General features: G+C 40.8%; 1 protein-coding gene across 1 annotated transcript in view; it reads left to right on the top strand.

Moving 5' to 3' along the window:
• The window catches only part of DPYD (dihydropyrimidine dehydrogenase), a 1,498,502-nt gene that overhangs the window by 562,151 nt on the left and 916,229 nt on the right, over positions 1–20,122 (top strand). Inside the window, exon 8 of the mRNA XM_040359980.1 lies at positions 3,818–3,905. Coding sequence (XP_040215914.1) covers positions 3,818–3,905 — 88 coding nt within the window. The remainder of the gene's footprint in view (positions 1–3,817; positions 3,906–20,122) is intronic.

Below are 20,122 nucleotides of genomic sequence, written 5' to 3'. Positions count from 1 at the left end.
CATGCTAAGAAATTTTTATCCGCTGGAAATCGGTCGGCCCGAAATATATCCGCGGATAAATATCCGCTGGATCGTACACACCAGCGGATCTATCCGCTGAAACCGATCCGCGGATCAATTTCAGCGGATCGATCCTCTCGTGTGTACGGGGCCTAACAAGCATGACTTTCACAGGCAGAGGCATGATGGGACTTGTAGTTTTGCAACAGCTGGAGGGCCACCCGTTTGAGACCCCTGGTCTAGAAGCATGGACTTACAGGATTGAATATGATGCAAAGCATGATGTATTTGGTATCAGAAGAACATGGAGCGTGGTAAAGAATAGGCAGATCACAAATCTTATAAGGAGCAGAAGTGGGCATTGAAATATAGTTGAGCAATTGTATGGATGCCTGCAATTTTCCCAGGAATGCACAGATATGTAAGTAATAAGAAATTCCAGAGATTTTAGTAGCATCTTGTAAGGGCTTACCTTGAGTGGAGTCCATTTTGCAGGTTTGTATGCTCACCCTTACAAATACACACAGCCCACAGTAATAAGGTAAGACACTACCTGGTCTGTGAGTCTGTGCATGGGGGCTTGATAGGGATTTGCCAAGGATAGCCGAAGTATAGCCGTGGTCCAGGATTCCAGAGAGAGTCAGGTAACTACTGACGGAAAGTTCAGGGTTGCAGACAGGAACCAAAGACAAGTCCGGGGCACAAGCCATGGGTCAAGGGCTGGAGAAGGCAGGGAAAGTCCGAAAGTACAGGCCGGGGTCAAAGGGCAGGAGACAGCAGCATTCCAGGGTACGTAAGCCAAAAGGGTCAGAAGCCGGAGTCAGTCTTGTAGCTGAAGACAACCACAGGAACCTTTGGCACAGACAGGACATTCACAGAACAATGAACTGACAAATCCCTCAGAGTGAGGCAGTGCTTTATACCCTGGTTGATTGGGTAACCTGCCTCAGCTGGACCAGGATAGGCAGGTGCAGATTGCAGGGAGATCCAAAGACAGGCAATCAGCACATAGTTCAGAACCAGGCTTTGATGGACAGCAAGCAGAATATCAACATGAGAAGTGGCTCAGAGGCAAAGACCTGGAGCAGCAATGGAGAAGTCCTGGGTTCAATCCCACCCAGAGCCACTTGGGGCATGACCACGCCTCGCTGTCTGTTTGGCACGGTAGCGATCGTGACACATCTTGTGTAGAGCAATAAGGAAGATGTGGTGAAGGTGCTCCACAAAGGAAGTCCAGACTCTGTAAGCAGGGTGTCCAAAAAAGTGCAAAAAATTCAGTTAACTGCCCCTAGTACCAAACTTTCTCAAAATCATTTTTCTGCCCTTACTGACAAAATTACGCCACTAAGTTCCGGTCTTCAATCAATCTTACCATTATGGACCCGTCATATTTCCCTAGCTAAAATATTCCTGTTACAACAAATTTTATATATGTCCTACCTGTTCTCTTTCTCTCTGCCCATATTTAAAAGCTACATTGTATTCTGAACTCTTTGATATGACCTTGGATAAAGTCTGCTATTCTTCTCCATCCTACAATATTTGCAGGCCTGGGAACCCTTAATATTGCAAGGCTATTATCCTAGCACAACCCTACGTCTCTACTTTCCTGGACACAAATTGAAATTTCTGTCTTTTCTGCTTTCAATTTGTGTCCAGGAAAGTAGAGACGTAGGGTTGTGCTAGGATAATAGCCTTGCAATATTAAGGGTTCCCAGGCCTGCAAATATTGTAGGATGGAGAAGAATAGCAGACTTTATCCAAGGTCATATCAAAGAGTTCAGAATACAATGTAGCTTTTAAATATGGGCAGAGAGAAAGAGAACAGGTAGGACATATATAAAATTTGTTGTAACAGGAATATTTTAGCTAGGGAAATATGACGGGTCCATAATGGTAAGATTGATTGAAGACCGGAACTTAGTGGCGTAATTTTGTCAGTAAGGGCAGAAAAATGATTTTGAGAAAGTTTGGTACTAGGGGCAGTTAACTGAATTCCCAAGTACTGTGTGAATGAAAGAGGACCCCAAGAAAAAGGAACAACACACAAGATCTGGTGCTTAATAGAGGATTCTAACCCAACAGGAAACATGTGGCATTTGATGTGGTTTAGCTTGTATAGGGAAAGTGTGACAATGTACCCTATCAAATGCTTTTTCAGACTCTAATGAGATCAATAGAGCGAATATCGTCAAAAGTTTGGCGTCCGATGACAAACCCAACTTGGTCAGGGTGGATAAAAAAATGAGGTTTGGCATAGAGTTTTGTGTTCAAATTGAGGCGTATCATGGGGCAGAAATTAGTGGTATTATCCGTTCTTTTCCCTGGTTTCGGCATAGTCACTAAGATGCAATGTGGAAAAATGTTGCAGGGACCATTTTCGGGAAGATTCAGATAATTTGTGCGATCTCCTTTTGTTTTTGAGCAGTGGCTGCTGAAATATCTGTGTACACTAAGGCAACATAAGGCTAGTAGAATACACACTTTGGATTAGTAAAAATGGAGACAGGTGGTTTATCTGCTGGGATGTGCGATGGTTTAAAGATGCTATGTGCCCTGGAAATAGTAAGGTCCAATGTGGTGACTGAAGGGACCAGGACCTTAAAAAGGTGTTCCATGTAAGGGAAGAGCTCAACAGAAGGAACAGATTCAGGGATACCCATAGCCACACCTGGCATGTAGTTGGCACCCCCTTGGGTGTCCCAGGCTGCGAGCCACTGAAAAATTCAGCAGGCTTTCGGGGACCTGTCAGAGGATTCTTCTTGTGGGACAAGTCAGGCAGGAGTTCCTGGACCTGTAGCACTGTAGATGTTGGGAAAATCGTAGTTGTTGTGGATACAGGGATCAGAAAGTTTTCCTGTGCTGGTGAAGAGTGGAATTCAAGTGCCCATCTCCGTAAGCGGCCATACCCCCCTCCCCAGATATATAGATTTATAAATTATAGACACACAGCGAAGGCATTCGCTTTGCTAACACTAAATTCACCTCTCAGCCAATCCGGTTGCCAGGTCTGTTACCGGTCACCTGATTGGCTAAAACATCAGGCGCTGTGATTGGACTCCTGAGAGAGGATGGAAGAAGACATGGAGGACGTGCATAAAGGATACCGCTGCTAACCCGCTGTGAGACAGGTAAGTGCCGGGCAGCATCTAATTGGGCACAGTAGCGGCAATTGATGGGCACACTGGCAGAATCTGATGGATCACAGTAGCGGCAATTGGGGGGCTGTTTGCAGGGGGGGCATACAACATTTTGCTATGGGGCGCTGTGATTTCTAGTTACTCCCCTGGATACAGAATATATAAAAGAAAAGGATAGGATACATCATATAAATAGGGGTGGGGGAAGAACTGTACAGAGTTTCAGTTTGGATTTGATGCCCCTTTAAGTAATGCTTACAAATATTATGTATTACCATCGCAAGAAATAGCTAAGATCAGTCATACTAAATCAAAGAAATTGCATTCCTATGCATATATTTTTTGCAGTGCAACATTACCTTACATAACCTGTTCTAAATGGCAATATATTACGATTTATTTTTATATATTTGTATGATTTAAAATATTGTTAGAGATATTAAATGTCTGTTCCTTTCCTACTCTGTACATTGAAAGAATCAGATAAAGAACCTTCTTTCTAATCACATTTTAATGAGCAGTTTGCAAATCATATTATGTTTCCCCTTTGTCTTATGCATTCTGTCTCATTCTCCTCCAGGCTTTCAAAGTTTTTACTCTGTTTCCAAACACTCTTCTCTCTTATTAGGTTACATTACATTAGTTTTCTTAATTGGCAATGTATTTTCTTTTATAAGGTAATTGAGGGCACGGGCCTAGGAATGCAAGGAATGAATATAAGGTCTCTGAAGGAAGAGGGCTTTGCTGTAATATTCATTGGCATTGGTAAGTAGTCATCACCAGTGTTTGTCTGCAGTATTGCAAATAGTAGCTTTAATGCTGAATACAATGTCAGAAACACATTTTATTTTATTTTATTTACGAGGAATATATAAGGCCTCATTGACATACGCCATATTACCAAAAGTATTAGGACACCTGCCCTTACATGCACATGCGCTTTATTTGATAATATAATGTACTTGTCGATAAATAGCGCTCAACATGTTTTTTGCCAGATGCTGGGTCTAAAAGGGCAGAGCCTAGTACACACCTGTATTTCTTGCTATATAATTACTCAAATGCAGCATGAAGTATATGGTCCTGTGCAGAAGACACTGGTCAATAACCATTATTGGCTTCATTGGTGGGCCCCCTAGTAGAAAAGTGTTTATAGTGGGGCAACACACCTCCTAAATAATGTTCTTAAAGCTTGTTCATTTTTGTAATCATCAGTGGGTCAAATCAATGTTAATTTTTGACTGTAATGACAAGAACATTTGAAGGAGCAGGATGGAAATTTTTTCCTGAACAAACACATTTCTAACAGTGTATGGGGTTGTTTGCACTTTAATTCCAAAATCAAATATTAAAAGGAAACAAAATCTTTAGAATGACATTTAAAGAATGTTTTGACAAATTTTCCTAAGACACCCTGGACCACTTTTGCATTTAGAGACTCCATAGAAAAGGAAGTAGTGTGTTCAATAAAGACAACCAAGTATTGTGTTTTTAGCTCAGGGGTTTATGAGTACATCATGTACAGAGTGCAGCATTCAGGAGTGTGCTATGTACAGAGTGCAGAGTTCAGGGGTGCACTACATACAAAGTGCAGAGTTCAGGAGTGTGCTTTATACAGTGCAGGGTTTAGGAGTGTGCTACATAGAAATTGTAGGTGTTTGGGGATGTGCTACATACAAAGCACAGGGTTTAGGATCAATTGTCCCTGCACCCTGGGAAACATTCTCAAAGAGGTCTATGGGGCACTAGTGTGAAAGCATGGCCAGAAGAGCAAAGCCTTGCACCAGTAGATGTAAAGGTAAGTATGCATCTGTGATGGGTGATGAAGTTTGGTCGGGGAAAGGGGAATGAAGGATTAATACAGTTTGTTTTAAAGTGTACTTATCCTTTAAGCGGAAAGGCAATGTGCCATTTTCCATATCAAACAATCAAAACTTAGCTTGCCTTCTTTTTTGGCTGTAAGCATTAAAATGTGAAATACATGTTGGTTTTATCTCTTTATATGCCTACACCACAAATGTTATGATTTGTATTTGTAACAGCTTTTTGATTGAACATGCTTTAAAATACCTTTGACAAGCAGTAAAAATACTGGTTCCTCCCTCACACTGCAGTGCTCTGTGCTGGTAGAACTGAGAAATAGCCACACCCACGAGCTTCATCACACAGAGTTTGTACTGCAGACAAGGTGAGGGAGTGTGTTTGATCAAGTCTGTGTGGATTACTGATGCCCTGTACACACGATCGGTTCGTCTGATGAAAACGGACCGATGGAGTTTTTCATCAGATATCCGATGAAGCTGACTTTCATCAGTCTTGCCTACACACCATCGGTTAAAAATCTGATCGTGTCCAACGCGGTGACGTAAAACACAACGACATGATAGATTTCCCCACAGACGATCGTTTTTTTTCAATCGTTTTTTTAACCATAATACAAATTTAAAACAGGTTCTATTTTTTTTCACCGATGGAAAAAAAACTGATGGGGCCCACACATGATCGGTTCGTCCGATGAAAACGGTCCATCGATCGTGTGTACAGGGCATTAGAGCCCGTTTCTGGTTCTTTGTAAGTCTGCAGTTATATTTAAACACACTTAAAACTGCTTTAACAGGGAAATGGAGGTTTGATTATGAATATAAAGGATGTTCAAACAATGTTTATGTGAATGTATATCTATTTGTGTACTATCAATTTGAGTTTAACTGTTTAACTGTTTAAATGTTCTCAATTTTCTAAGCTATATAATTGTCCTTTTTTGAATATAAATTTATTTTCTTTCACCCATCCTTGATCCTTTTTTTTTGCCATAAGTATTCTATATAAGTGACCCTCTGTGTACATAGTCAGAATGAGAGCAGTGCATGTGTGGAAGTCATAATATTTCCACCCAGCCAATACAAAAACTATATTTCAGGTTTAAATTATCTGTAGTGAATTTAAAAAGGTCATTATAATAGTAATGTGTGTATTTGTATCTATTTGTTCACCAGTTACCTAATTACAAACACTATGGGCCAGATTCACGTAGAAATGGGCTACGCTGCGGCGGCGTAACGGATCACATTTATGTTACACCGCCGCAAGTTTTTAGCGTAAGTGCTTGATTCACAAAGCACTTGCCTGTAAACTTGCGGCTGTGTAATGTAAATCCGGGCGGGGACCATTTAAATTAGGCGCGTTCCTGCGCCGAACGTACTGCGTATGCTCCGTCCGTAAAATTACCCGACGTGCATTGCACTAAATGACGTCGCAAGGAGGTAATTGGTTTCGACGTTAACGTAAATGGCGTCCAGCGCCATTCACGGACGACTTACGCAAACGACGGGAAATTTAAAATTTCGACGCGGGAACGAAGGACATACTTAACATGGGTTACACCACCTAGAGGGCATGCTTAGTTTTACGCGACGCATCTCTGCGGAAACAACGTAAATTTAGATCGACGGGCAAAGCGGACGTAACTAGTCATTTGCATATTCTACGCCGACCGCAATGGAATCGCCACCTAGCGGCCGGCCTAGAATTGCAGCCTAAGATCCGACGGTGTAACACAGTTACACCTGTCGAATCTTAGGGCTATCTATGCGTAACTGATTCTATGAATCAGGCGCATAGATACGACAATCGTATCCCAGAGATACGGCGGCGTATCAGGAGATACGCCGTCGTATCTCTTTTGTGAATCTGGCCCTCTATACTTAGAAGTGACCCTCTCTTTTACATAGTCAGAATGAGAGCAGTGCATGTGTGGAAGTCATAATATTTCCACCCAGCCAATACAAAAACTATATTTCAGGTTAAAATTATCTGTAGTGAATTTAAAAGGGTCATTATAATAGTAATGTGTGTATTTGTATCTATTTGTTCACCAGTTACCTAATTACAAACACTATAGATCTTTGGAGAACTAATTGCCAACGCAACAGTTATCACTAAAAACATTACTAGGAAAGATTGAGGTGACCCATGGGGAGTACATTTCACCATCACCTTAATTTTCTCCTTTTCAAGTTTATCTCCTCCCTTTTTTTCTGTTTTATATCCACAAGCATTTTTCAGAGTTAAATGATCTGATTGTTTAGTCAGTATGATGTGTACTGAGAAAATTTCAAGTTCCTATTTAACTTTATCTATTGTAACAACGCACAACAAATTCAACCTTGTATATTACAAGCATACTCTATAGAGATATGTGACAATTTATATGAGTATTTTACGTTATATGTACAAGAAAGTCTCAAAACAATGAGCTTGGTGTATAGGCATTGAATCACATTGTATTTTGAAAATAATTTAAAGCATATAATTCAATTTATTCCATAACTTGTTGATGCAGATGTAACACATACTGTATATGCAATATCACAGAGGTTGGCCTTCTTCCGTGGCACCACATACAGCATATGTGCTTCTGTGATTGTTAGAAGTGTGCTACATAGCACAAATTTTCATTGCAAAGAATGAGTTGTCACAAACAGTTTCAGGTCTTGTACTAATGACTGGCAGTCAAACCAACACTGTACAATGTTTCCTATTGAATGGGTAAACAGATACAGTGGGATTGATTTACTAAAGGCAAATAGACTGTGCAATTTGCAAGTACTGTTGCACTCATTTTCATTAGAGCCACATGCAAGCAAAAATGATGTTTCTGATTGGGCATTCTTTACAAAGTGAAGCTTTACCACATTTAATGAGGATAATGAGTGCAACTGCACTTGCAAAGTCCACAGTCTATTTGCCTTTAGTAAGCACACCCACTGTGTCTTCTTCTCCTAACTAGAAGAGAAAAATCTAAGAAAGTCTGTGTTATAAAAAAAAAGAAAGATTGGGGCTTGATTTAGGTGTCAGGGTGTTTTTAGGTAGGATTAAAAAAAATGTTTTTTAATGTCTATAGAAATCTGTATTACTCCCATTGGACCCTTTGCAGGGTCCTCTTCTGCCTGCACTGTCAAAACTCAAAGTTGATGTAGAAATTAAATATCTGAAGGTAATTATTTCTATTCTGTCAGGGCCGGGCTCAGCTCTAACTTCTCAGAGTTCTGTGCTCAGCTGTCAGGCCGCATACACACGGTCTGTCCATCCGAAACGGTCAACCGATGAAGCTGACTGATGGTCTGATGTGCCTACACACCATCAGTTAAAAAAACGATCAGGTCCAACGCGGTGACGTAAAACACAATGACGTGCAGAGAAAACTGAAGTTCAATGCTTCCAAGAATGCGTTGACTTGATTCTGAGCATTCGTGGGTTTTTAACTGATGCTTTTGCATACTAACCATCGGTTTTGACCTATCGGTTAGGCGTCCATCGGTTAAATTTTAAAGCAAGTTCTTAAATTTTTGACTGAAGGATAACTGACCAATGGGGCCCACACACGATCGGTTTGGACCGATGAAAAGTTCCTTCAGTCCGTTTTCATCGGTTTGGACCGACCGTGTGTACGTGGCCTCAGTTCATTGCTGGTACTCTTCAATCTACAAGGAGTCACCTCATTTTCATTTCCTCCTCGTCAGCTAAACTGCCTGGATCAGATCTCCTGTGGCTTCACCGGTTTAACATATCCAGATACTCTCTGCTGTTAAAGATTTTTGCCTGACTGACTTCTCTTGTGATTCCTGATCCTGTTTTCTGCCTCTACTCCTCTGATCTCTGGATTCCTGCTTCACTAGCTTATTTTGACTACCCGCTCTGGCTACCAAGCCCTGGCTATGTTTTGACTGTTTGCTCTGCTTGTACCATTTTATTAAAAAGTGAGATTTTTAATGCACTTCTGTCTCAGCCTGATTCATGGTTCCTGACAGTAGGCGAAGGCCAAGAATTCAGAAGATGCAGGCAATCCACTTATTGGTAACATTTTTTTCCAGATTTGATGAGCAGGATCACCACATGGATCAGTTTGCCAAAGCATTATGGACGATCATGATTTGCCCTGCTCACCTGGATCCTCCCACTGAGGCTGTTCTGGTAAAACCTGTGTTGCAGACTGTCCCTGCTGCTGCTCCAGACTCTGTGTAGTCACCCACCTCAAATATTCCCTCTATAAGAGTGCCTTAATTGTGGCCAAGCAGGTCACTTCCTGAAGTCTTGTTGTACCCATCTGGGAAAATGCTTGCACCTGGGGTCCTGTAGGGGATAGACCTTAGGTAGCATTGTTGCATCCCCAGTTATACAGAAGAATAAGCCCCTGGTTCTGGTTATCCTTTCTTGGACTGAGTCGGCTGTCAAGATACAGGCTCTAGTCAACTCTGGGGCAGCAGGCCTGTTCATAGATGGTGCCTTTGTGTCTAAGCACTCGATTTCCCTGCAGCTTCATGCTACTCCAATTGCCATTGAGGCTATTGATGGGAGACCGCTACAATCTGCCCATGTGACTCATGACACTTCTCCATTGACCATGGCCGGTGGGGTTCTTCACCATGATATAATCCAATTCCAAGTAATTTCCTCACCTCATTTCCCGGTGGTTATCGGTTATACTTGATTATAGAGGCACAATCCCTCTTTTGATTGGCTTCTTGCTGAAGTTCTTTTCTGGTCGCCACAATGCAGGAAGCCAAGTTTTCTGAAAGTGGCTAAGGTCTTGTGCACCTCTTCACTCTCCTCCCTCCCGGCGGAGTATCGCAAATTTAGCGATGTCTTTGACAAAAATTAAGCCAGTAGTTTTCCTCCACACCGCGCGAATGATTGCTCAATTGACCTTCAGCCTGGTGTCTTACCCCCTCATGTTGCCGATGCACTTTCTCGAGGATTCATCCATAAATGCTTGTCTCTGCTGGTGCTATTTTTTGTGAAATAGAAGAGTGGTGAACTGAAAAAATGTAGTAATTATAGGGGTCTCAATCACTTTGGGCCAGATCCACAGACGAAGTACGCCTGCGTATCTACTGATACGCCGGTGTACTTTCAAATTTCCCGTGTCATATCGTTGTTTTGAATCCTCAAAACAAGATACGACGGCTTCTGGGTTAGATCCGACAGGTGTACGTGTTCGTACGTCTTCGGATCTAAGATGCAATACTTCGGCATCCGCTGGATGGCGTTTTCCGTGTTGGGTATGCAAATTAGAGATTTACGACGATCCATGAACGTACACGCGGCCGTCGCATTTTCGAACGTCGTCTGTAGTCGGCTTTTTCCGGCGTATAGTTAAAGCCGGTATTTTTCGGCGTATACATAGAATTGCCACGTTAAGTATGGGCGTCGTTCCCGCGTCGAAATTAAATTTTTTTTTTTTTTCGTAAGTCGTCCGTGAATAGGGATGGACGTAACTCACGTCTAAGTTCAAAAAATGACGTTGTTGCGACGTCATTTAGCGCAATGCACTGCGGGAAATTTAGGAACGACGCATGCACATTTCATTCGGCACGGGGACGCGCTTCATTTAAATGAAACCCGCCCCCAACCTGCCCAATTTGAAATACACCGCCAGATCGTATGTTTTTAGCTACTTCGTCGAATCTTCATGTCTCTCTATGTCAAATCTTTTCTCTCTATGTCAAATCTTCTTCATGTCTCTATAATGTCGAATCTTTTCTCTTAATGTCGAATCTTTTCTCTTTATGTAGAATAATATTGGACTAATAGAGTTAAGGTTAGGCACATTCGGCCGCAACAAAAATGAAAATAAAGCATTTGTTCATGTCAGATCTTTCGGTTTTCGTTTTCTGTGCTTTCGTTATCGTTTGTTAAAACGATAACACCTGAAATTCGAGCGAAAATGCATTCGGACGAAAATGAATGCACATGTCTAATGTATTTCACATCTCCTTATTAAAACCTTTGGTATGCAACCGCTTCACCACCTAAGTACCACTTCCTCACCCAATTCAGGTTGAGAACCATGAAGAGTATGAAATACAGTTTATCATTGATTCCCATGGGTTTTGTGAGCGCATACAGTCTTTGGTTCATTGGAAAGGGTATGGTTCGGCGGAACGCTCTTGGGTCTCATCTTCAGACGTACATGCTCCTGTCGTCCTCCATGCTTTCCATAGACAATTTCCCCTCAAAACTGGTGGTCTTCTGAGACGGTGGGGTCATTCCTAGAGATGTCCCCCTGCGTCGGGTTTGCCGCTGATCGTCTCTCCTCACCGCACACTCTATCAGTGTGAGGCGAGGAGAGACAATTACTGGCATCTCCCTCCTTTATACACGGTCGCAGCCGATCACTTGGGTAAAGAGATTGAGGTCGCTCTGTGTCTTAGCAATGCGGTGCTGCCGCGATCACTGCGCCGCACACTCCTGCGGGCACGCGCAATCAGGCGTTCTGGGACACCACTATATGATGGCGTCCCAGAACGAGAGCCGCACCGCCCCACAGTCTTTTGACGGTGGGCGGGTGGCAACTAGTTATAAAAACAAAAAACAAACAGGAGATATCAATTACTATTTATCATAAATGAAAGCCCAATTCATGCTGAAAAAAATAAAAAAGTTAAAACTCCCTTGGATATGTTAAGTAGGTAAATGTTTACAGTTTTATTAAACCATGCCAAAGTCAATTGTTATAGTTTGTGTTACCTTTCACCATGAGGGGGTTAATTAAAATGCTGAAATAGAAAACCAATACTAGGATAGAAATGTGATCACAGATACAGTACGTTCTTTCTATAATATATACATTATTAATGATAATAATCTACTAATCACATTCATAAGTAATCAAAAATTTATATATATATATATATATATATATATATATATATATATATATATTTATTTATTAAATACATAATTAAATTAGGTATGTGCTTTGTAGCTTTATTATATTATATTCATCATGGAATGTGTCAAGATTGTCACATCATTGTTCAATAATAGGGTCTTTATGAACTATAGAACTGTATGTTATAAGTAGACCTGAACTCAATCACCACAAATTCCCATATTTATGTAATTTAAAAACTTGTTATGAAGTGGTTTTAAATATATGATTGTTTTTACTTTTTATCTCTTCACTGGGGCGAAAACTTTGTGTTCAGATGCCTCCCCAGCCTCTTATACCTTCCTGAGTCTGCTCTCAATCCAGCATTGTGCCCATGAGTAGTGGCAGTGTCTCTCTCCACTCTCTTTTTTTCCTTCATGGCCATGGAGACAGCAGTGAAAGCCATTGGCTCCTGCTGCTGTAAATCATAGTTTGTGAGTTGACAGAAGGGGGCAGGGCTGAGCCTCATTCTATGTGTTAATGGACACACAGGGTGCAGCTCAGGATCGAGCCTGCTATGGGGACACTCGGCAGGGAGGATTGGGGCTGCTCTGTATAAAAACATTGCACATATTTACAGCAAGTATGACATGTCTTTCATTTTTTTTTTTAGATATCCATTGGAGTGACTCTTCTTAAAAAATGCAAATTTCAATAATATATAGCGCCAACAGTTTGTGCAGAGCTTTACAATATATAAGGAAGACAGTACAGCAACAATGATATTCACAATATATGGAAAGGCGCTAAATGAGTTTCAAAATATAACAATCATAAAGTGCTCACATGTAAAGATATTTAAAAAAAGACAAACTTAATTTCAATATGACAAGTAAAAATCATTCATAGGTGATAACAATAAATAATAATAATCAAAGTTGCATTTTGCTTCACTGGATCTTTGTTTATTATTGCTTATGGTGATCACCTATGGAAATTTGTCATATTGATATTATGTTTGTCTATATATATATATATATATATATATATATATATATATATATATATATATATATATATATATATATTTACATTACAGCACTTTATTATTGTTATATTCTGAAACTGATTTAGCGCCTTTCCATATATTGTGAATATCACTGTTTATGTATGTGGGGACACTACAAGTAATGGCAGCTTTATCCTTAACCCCACACCATTTTTTTTTTTTTTGGTGCAGGGTTCCCCTTATTATCCATACCAGATCTGAAGGGCCTGATATGGAATTTGGGGGGGATCCCAACACTTTTTTTTTTTGATTTTGGTTCGGGGTTCCCCTTAATATTCATACCAGACCCAAAGGGCCTGGTAATGGACTAAGGGGGGAACCCTTACAGGCATACTATACACCCCTCCCCAGGTATGAAATTGAAAGGAATATTTATTGTTTCACTTTAAGCATTATGGGTAAAAGATAGGGGAGCTAATAATTTCTAAAAATAACAATGAAAATGATACGACTGCACTCCTGAAGTCACTAATCCTTATCAAATAAACAAATGTGCACAAAACATTATCAAACAACATATGATTAAAAAATATTGTGAAACATCAATTAGTGCAAATAATATTCAGTCCCAATCTTAAGCACAAAAAAATATTATGATAATAAATCAAAGTCCATAAAACACCAAACGTCCATTCCGTGCTTGCTGTGATATACTGATAGAGAAGTGATCCCTCACCAAACTTGAATAAACACCCAAAGTGACTGGATAAGTAATCTGCTTACCAGAGCACATTGACTCCTTTACTCAAAAAGAGTCAATGAGAGCTTATGCAGGATAATGCCTGCTCACATAGGCTGAAATGGTCCTGGTCACACTGCGTACATCATTTCTGGCCCTGCTGTTTGTTGGTTCCTGTGAGGTGGAACACACGCCACGGACAGAGTGCAGTGGGAGGCGGTGGGAGCATGGCAGATCCCCTGACTACTGATTAGAGCCAGCAGCCCCACTTTTAAATGTGAGTAGCCATTTCGCTAAGTTTTATCTTTGCTCATTTTTTAATAAACAAAATTACGCTATGGATGTTTCCATTGTTATTTCATATCCGGCCAAGACCCTTAAAGCGGTGGTTCACCCTAAAAACTACTTTTTCTTATTCCACTGCCCCCCCCACATTACAATCCGATTAAGGCTCTTATTATTTTTTTCATGCTGTACATACCTTAGTACAGCATATTCACCCGTGCATCCGGGTTGCAAGTCCCGCGGGAGTGGGCGTTCCTCACATGTGTGTGATTGACGTTTTGCCCAAAAACGAGCTCCCCCCATCGCGTAAGCCGCGTCATGATTGGCGAAAGGAGCCGAACGGCGATGCGCATGCTCAGTATATCGCCGACTCGCCGTTCGGCTCCTTTCGCAAACCGTGACGCGGCTTACGCGACGGGGGGGAGCTAGTTTTTGGGCAAAACGTCAATCACCAGCATGTGAGGAACGCCCACTCCCGCGGGACTCGCAACCCGGATGCACGGGTGAATATGCTGTACTAAGGTATGTACAGCATGAAAAAAATAATAAGAGCCTTAATCGGATTGTAATGTGGGGGGGCAGTGGAATAAGAAAAAGTAGTTTTTAGGGTGAACCACCCCTTTAAGGAGAAAGTCGCCTAACATCTCCATTTGAGCCTATGTGAGCAGGCATTATCCTGCATAAGCTCTCATTGACTCAGCTTCTTTTATTTACTACTATATATTTATTCAGAGTTTTCACCCTTAATCACTTTAAGCATTATTAAAATCACTGCTCCCGAAAAAAACGTCTGTTTTTAAAACTTTTTTTGCATTAATACATGTCCCCTTGGGCAGGACCCAGGTCCTCAAACACTTTTTATGACAATAACTTGCATATTAACCTTTAAAATGAGCACTTTTGATTTTTCCCATTTCCCAGACTTTTAAAGGGCGTTCTGCCATTTTTTGAATTTGCCGCGAACACCCCAAATTGTTCACTGTTTGGCGAATGGGCGAACATGCAATGTTACTGTTCCTACAACAGTACATAGCACAGCACAGTAGTAACATTTCCAAATCTCATGGGACTAGCAGTCAGAGGCAAGAGTGCCTTAAATGATCTCACATTGCAGATATAGAGCTATGAGGTTGCATAACAATAGTGATTAGGTACAGGAAGTACACTATTATTTTGTAGGAGGAGTTTGGAACAAAGGGTAAAATTTAACAAAAGGGTACAATTAACAATTCTAGATGTTCCAGAGAATGTAGCATATGTTCAATTTTTTGCTCTCTCCAGAAAGTCAGGGAGTAGTAGTATGGTAAGATAGTCTTCCTTTACCTGAACATTTTGCCTTTTCATTTGTCTGAATAAAAGCCCCCCTCCAACCCTGATGACTCATTTATTTATTTTTTATGTTTTTGGGGGGGCTTGTGCTGAAGCTCAGTCTGCATAGACCGCCCATGATTTCCTGCCTTAAGTTATTCAATTGTTACTGCTGTTAAAGGCCTTTGGAAACCGATGAATACTTTATTTTGATTTCCTATAGAAAACAATCATGGTGATAATATACACTTCATGCTAGAAACATCCACCGCTTCTAGTGATGCAACAAGCATTACAAACGCCTGTGACATTCTCATCCATAAGTGTAGCCATATGCTACACGTTTGAATAATCTAAATTTACAGCATGTCAAGAGAAAAAGCATTTGTCAAGTGTTACACCACTTCTTTCCTGTGCACAAGCTCATGCCTGTCATTTTACTCAATGAACTGAGATGATTGAGAGATATATGGTTCTTCTAATGGTGTTCAAGAGTAAACACCGGTTTCTACATCTTAAAGCATTTCACCTGAGTTGATCTGTATTCATTCAAACGCTTAAGAATACAGCGCATACGACATATTAATTTATCATGGTGGAAAACTACATGTACTGTGCTGCCTCATTGCATCGCAATATTGTCTAAGTAAAGGAAGTGAGAGAGAGAGATGCTTTCAGTCCACGTACTTTCCAGCATGCATCAAATCAAGCTTTACAGTGCTGAGTGTTTGCGTGTTTTGTGTTCCACATCTCAAATCATAAAAAAACAAAATCAAGTGGTTTCCTGTGAATTTATATGGTATAAAAATGCCAACAGGATGGTATGGCACACATTTATCCGTGTAATACGTACATTATGGGCAGTATCCATAAATGATGCCTTGCACAGCTGACACGTTTGGCTACATTTTATTTTATGTTTAGGAAGTATTCCATGGTTATTGCTATTCAGTTACCATTCTCATTCCACATAATGAAGGCTTGTATTTCTAAAAAGCTTATGTTGAGGATGAATGGCCGGAACATATTCTCTGAAAGCAGAATCAGGGGAGGATATGAATTGTGTTTATTATGGCCTTTATAAGCGGCATAATTTCTGAAAATTCTGATTATAACAACATGCATTCTGGGCTACATCCCAAAGGAGTTTTTTCTGAGGCTGACTGAAGATAGATCACAAAATATGAATCAGCGCAATATTTAGGGACCCTCCCCTAGTAAGCATGTATTGTAGTGTTTCAGAAATTCCTCTTTTCCTTCTTAAAGGTACATACCACTCACATCTAGCATGAAAATACAAGGGAGGCAGTAAATCAGATATATTTCTTTCCTTAAAGGATAACGGAGGAAGATGCTGCGGCAACAGCATCCCCCCACTACATTGGGCATGTGTAGGGAAAGGAATGTTTTGTTACGAGGGAGGGAACAATATATTGGTTGCATCAGTTGTTTCTTCTGTAAAATCTGTCTTTTCTGCTTGCTTTCTGTAAAAGCACATGGCAAAAAGACCAAACATGTTGGAAGAAGCTAATGCTTATTTTCTCCCACTACTAAGATGTCTTGTGAAAGAGTTGAATGTTGCAAAAAAATTTTTGGTGGTTCTCTCCTTCTCCTTTTTCTTTATTTTCTATGATACCATACACTGAAAATAAGTACACTGATTCTTGATGTACCTTAAATCTTTCTCTTTATTTAGAAAAATTATTGTTTTACAGACTGTGTTTACAGACACTGCAACATAGAAAAGGCAGTTCGGACTCTGCTGAGGAGTCACAGTACAGTCAATAATACCATAGCTTGTGTAAAGCGCAGCAGGCCAAAGGCCTACAATGTTGGCATTCTGTAAAAATTCCATGAAAACTTCCCGAACAACAGAACAGAGGCTGCTTTAGCCAAGATTGCAAGTCATTCATAAGTTGCCTGCCAGAGACCTGTGCTCCAAACCTTTCAATAAGGAAGCAAACCAAAAGAACAGAAGGAAAAAAAAGTGGGGGTACAGGGGGAGGGGGAAAATAAGAGGGAGGGAGGATATGCCAGTAGGGGAGGGAACTCGACCCAGCATGGATTAGTTGTCTCAATAAATACATTTGGCCCTAGTAGAATGTCTTATGTTGAGCCTTACTAGCTTAATCGGCTCACTGGCTTAATCAACTCCTGGTAATAACAATAGAAAACAATTGACCATGGGTACCATGCATTATGAACCTTCTCTCTATGATAGAAGGAAGCTGTGAGGCATTCCTTGTGTTCAACATCATTGATTTTAGGCTGGATTCACACCTATGCATTTTTTGTGCTTTTTGCATTTTGAAGATTTGCACTACAGAACGTGTTCCATATAAAACCATGTTAAATAGACTGTAGTGCAAATCTGCAAAATGCAAAAAGCACTAAAAAGGCATAGGTGTGAATCCAGTCTTCGCCACAAAGAAATGGGAGGTGTTATAGGTTGTTTCCATAAAGCAGGTATGCAAGCCCTGGCTTAATTTAGCAAGTGTACTATAAGCAAAGATTTATACTCTGAAAGGAGGACACTATGGAGGGGAAGTAAGTAACACATAGGGTGAGTGCCAGGGTCCACTGATGTGAGATTAAGTACCAACTGGTGAAATTGGTTTCAATAGAGCAAATTTTCAGACATTGCCAGAAAATATGCAAGTAGAAGCCTTCTTCCCTCTCATACCTCCAGCAAAGATTAGATGTGTATGGGAATATTTTATGTAGGGTAGTCGGAACTCTGTACCAATGGCATCAAATTTGTATAACCCTGATGAACACAACGTTTCGGAGGTGCAATCAATAATTAATAAAGTATAGACAAGAGGTGGGGGGACATAAGGAGATATATACTGTAGACAAACATTTTTAAAAGGGGTGGGGTTTCTCAATGACCCCAATTTCAAAAGAGAGGACTCCAGGAAGTTATTAGTCTGATATGAAGACTAAGGATTTAGACACCTGAGCTGTGGATCTCTGCAGTTCCTCCAGTGTTACCATGGGCCTCTTGGCTGCTTCTCTGAATAAATCTCCTTACCCGGCTTTTCAGTTTAGGTGGACGGCCATGTCTTGGTAGTTTTGCAGTTTTGCCATACTCTTTTTATTTTCAGATGATGGATTGAACAGTGCTCTATGAGATGTTCAAATCTTGGGATATTTTTTTTATAACCTAACCCTACTTTAAACTTCTACACAACATTATCCCTGACCTGTATTGTATGTTCCTTGACCTTCATGAGTCTGTTTCACCAAAGTTCTCTAAGAAACCTCTGAGTGCTTCACAGAATAGCTGTATTTATACTGAGATTAAATTGCACACAATTAGGTGACTTCTGAAGGCATTTGGTTCCACTAGATTTTAGTCAGGGGTATCAAAGTAAAGGGAACTGAATAGACTTGTCAGATATTAATTAGTAAAAAAAATGAAAACCATTTATCATTTTCCTTCCACTTCACAGTTATGTGGCACTTTGTGTTGGTCTATCACATTAAATCCCAATAAAATATGTTTACATTTTTGGTTGTAACATGACATGTGGAAAATGTCAAGAGGCTTGAATACTTTTTCAAGGCACTGTATATACTATTTGACTGGGTTTGTATTCACAGAAGGGGTAGGATACAAAGCCTAACCTTAGCCATTTTGTTGTAGTGGTTATAGACAGAGCAAAAAAAAAATAGAACAAAAAAAAGCGAGGAATGAAAAATGATGTATAAAAATGTTAATTGGTCTTATGCAGTGTCCTGAGGCAACACCCTTTTGCATTTGGCTGCTAGTCTGAGGAGATTTGGAGTGGAATTTGTGATTGCTTGAGGCTCTGACATGAGGAAGCAAAACCCTGAGACTATCACTTCCAGAGCTCTACAGAGACACAGTGCAGAATAAAGTAAGTTAGTGATGGGAAAAGATCATCTGCAGGGAGACAATGAGCAATACTAGGGTCTAGTCCTTTGCCCAGGCTAGCATTTTTTGGGGTACAGCTTTGGGAAGTTTTTTTTTTCAACCCAGCAGACAACACAGATAGATTGTCATACTTGGCTGCAGCATCGGGAACATGTTACAGGTTCCACCCTAAAAATGGGTGAAACATGTAACATATTCCCAAAGGTGAATTTATCCTTTAGGCTGGGTTCACACTTAGTGCAGACACGACTCACAGCAGGGGTCCAATGCGTCCCTGTTTCAGTCATGAATCAGGCCCAAATGTTTGCCTGAATTGGGACATGAAACGGAGCCAAAGATGCACAGTACCCCTGTGCAATCTGCTCCGCAGCCGCCACGAAGATCTTTGAATTGGCTCCATTGAGAGCTGGGCACACTCTCCTGTCATGTGAATTGGATGCAGGGAAATCCTGCATCCAATTCGCACTAGTGTGAACCCAGCCTTTAATGTTAACTGTTGTAGTCATACGACACTATGGGGTGATAAACTAAAACTGGAGAGTGCAGAATCTGGTGCAGCTGTGCATAGTAGCCAGTCAGCTAATAAGTTCAGCTTGTTCAATTAAGCTTTGCCACAAAAACATGGGCCCAGATTCTCGTAGAATCGCGCAAAACTGTGGTGGCGTAACGTATGTGATTTACTTTACGCCGCCGCAAGTTTTACAGGCAAGTGCTTTATTATTATAATATTATTATTATATTATGATTATAGCCCGCCTAATTCAAATGATCCGGGTAGGGGGCGTGGAGCATTTAAATTAGGCGCGTTCCCGCACGAACGTACTGCGCATGCGCCGTCCCTAAAATTTCCCGACGTGAATTGCGCTAAATGACGTCGCAAGGACGTCATTGGTTTTGACGTGAACGTAAATAGCGTCCAGCCCCATTCACGGACGACTTACGCAAACGACGTAAATTTTTTAATTTCGACGCGGGAACGACGGCCATACTTAACATTGGTTTCCCCTCATATAGCAGGGGCAACTTTACGTATCGCAAATCTAACGTTAAAGTTGTATCTTCACTGCGTCGACCGCGCGTACGTTCA

The sequence above is a fragment of the Rana temporaria genome, chromosome 7, assembly GCF_905171775.1.
Source record: "Rana temporaria chromosome 7, aRanTem1.1, whole genome shotgun sequence".
NCBI classification, from domain to species: domain Eukaryota; kingdom Metazoa; phylum Chordata; class Amphibia; order Anura; family Ranidae; genus Rana; species Rana temporaria.
The sequence above is the reverse complement of the archived record's forward strand: the minus strand, read 5'-3'. Positions and strand labels throughout refer to the sequence as shown.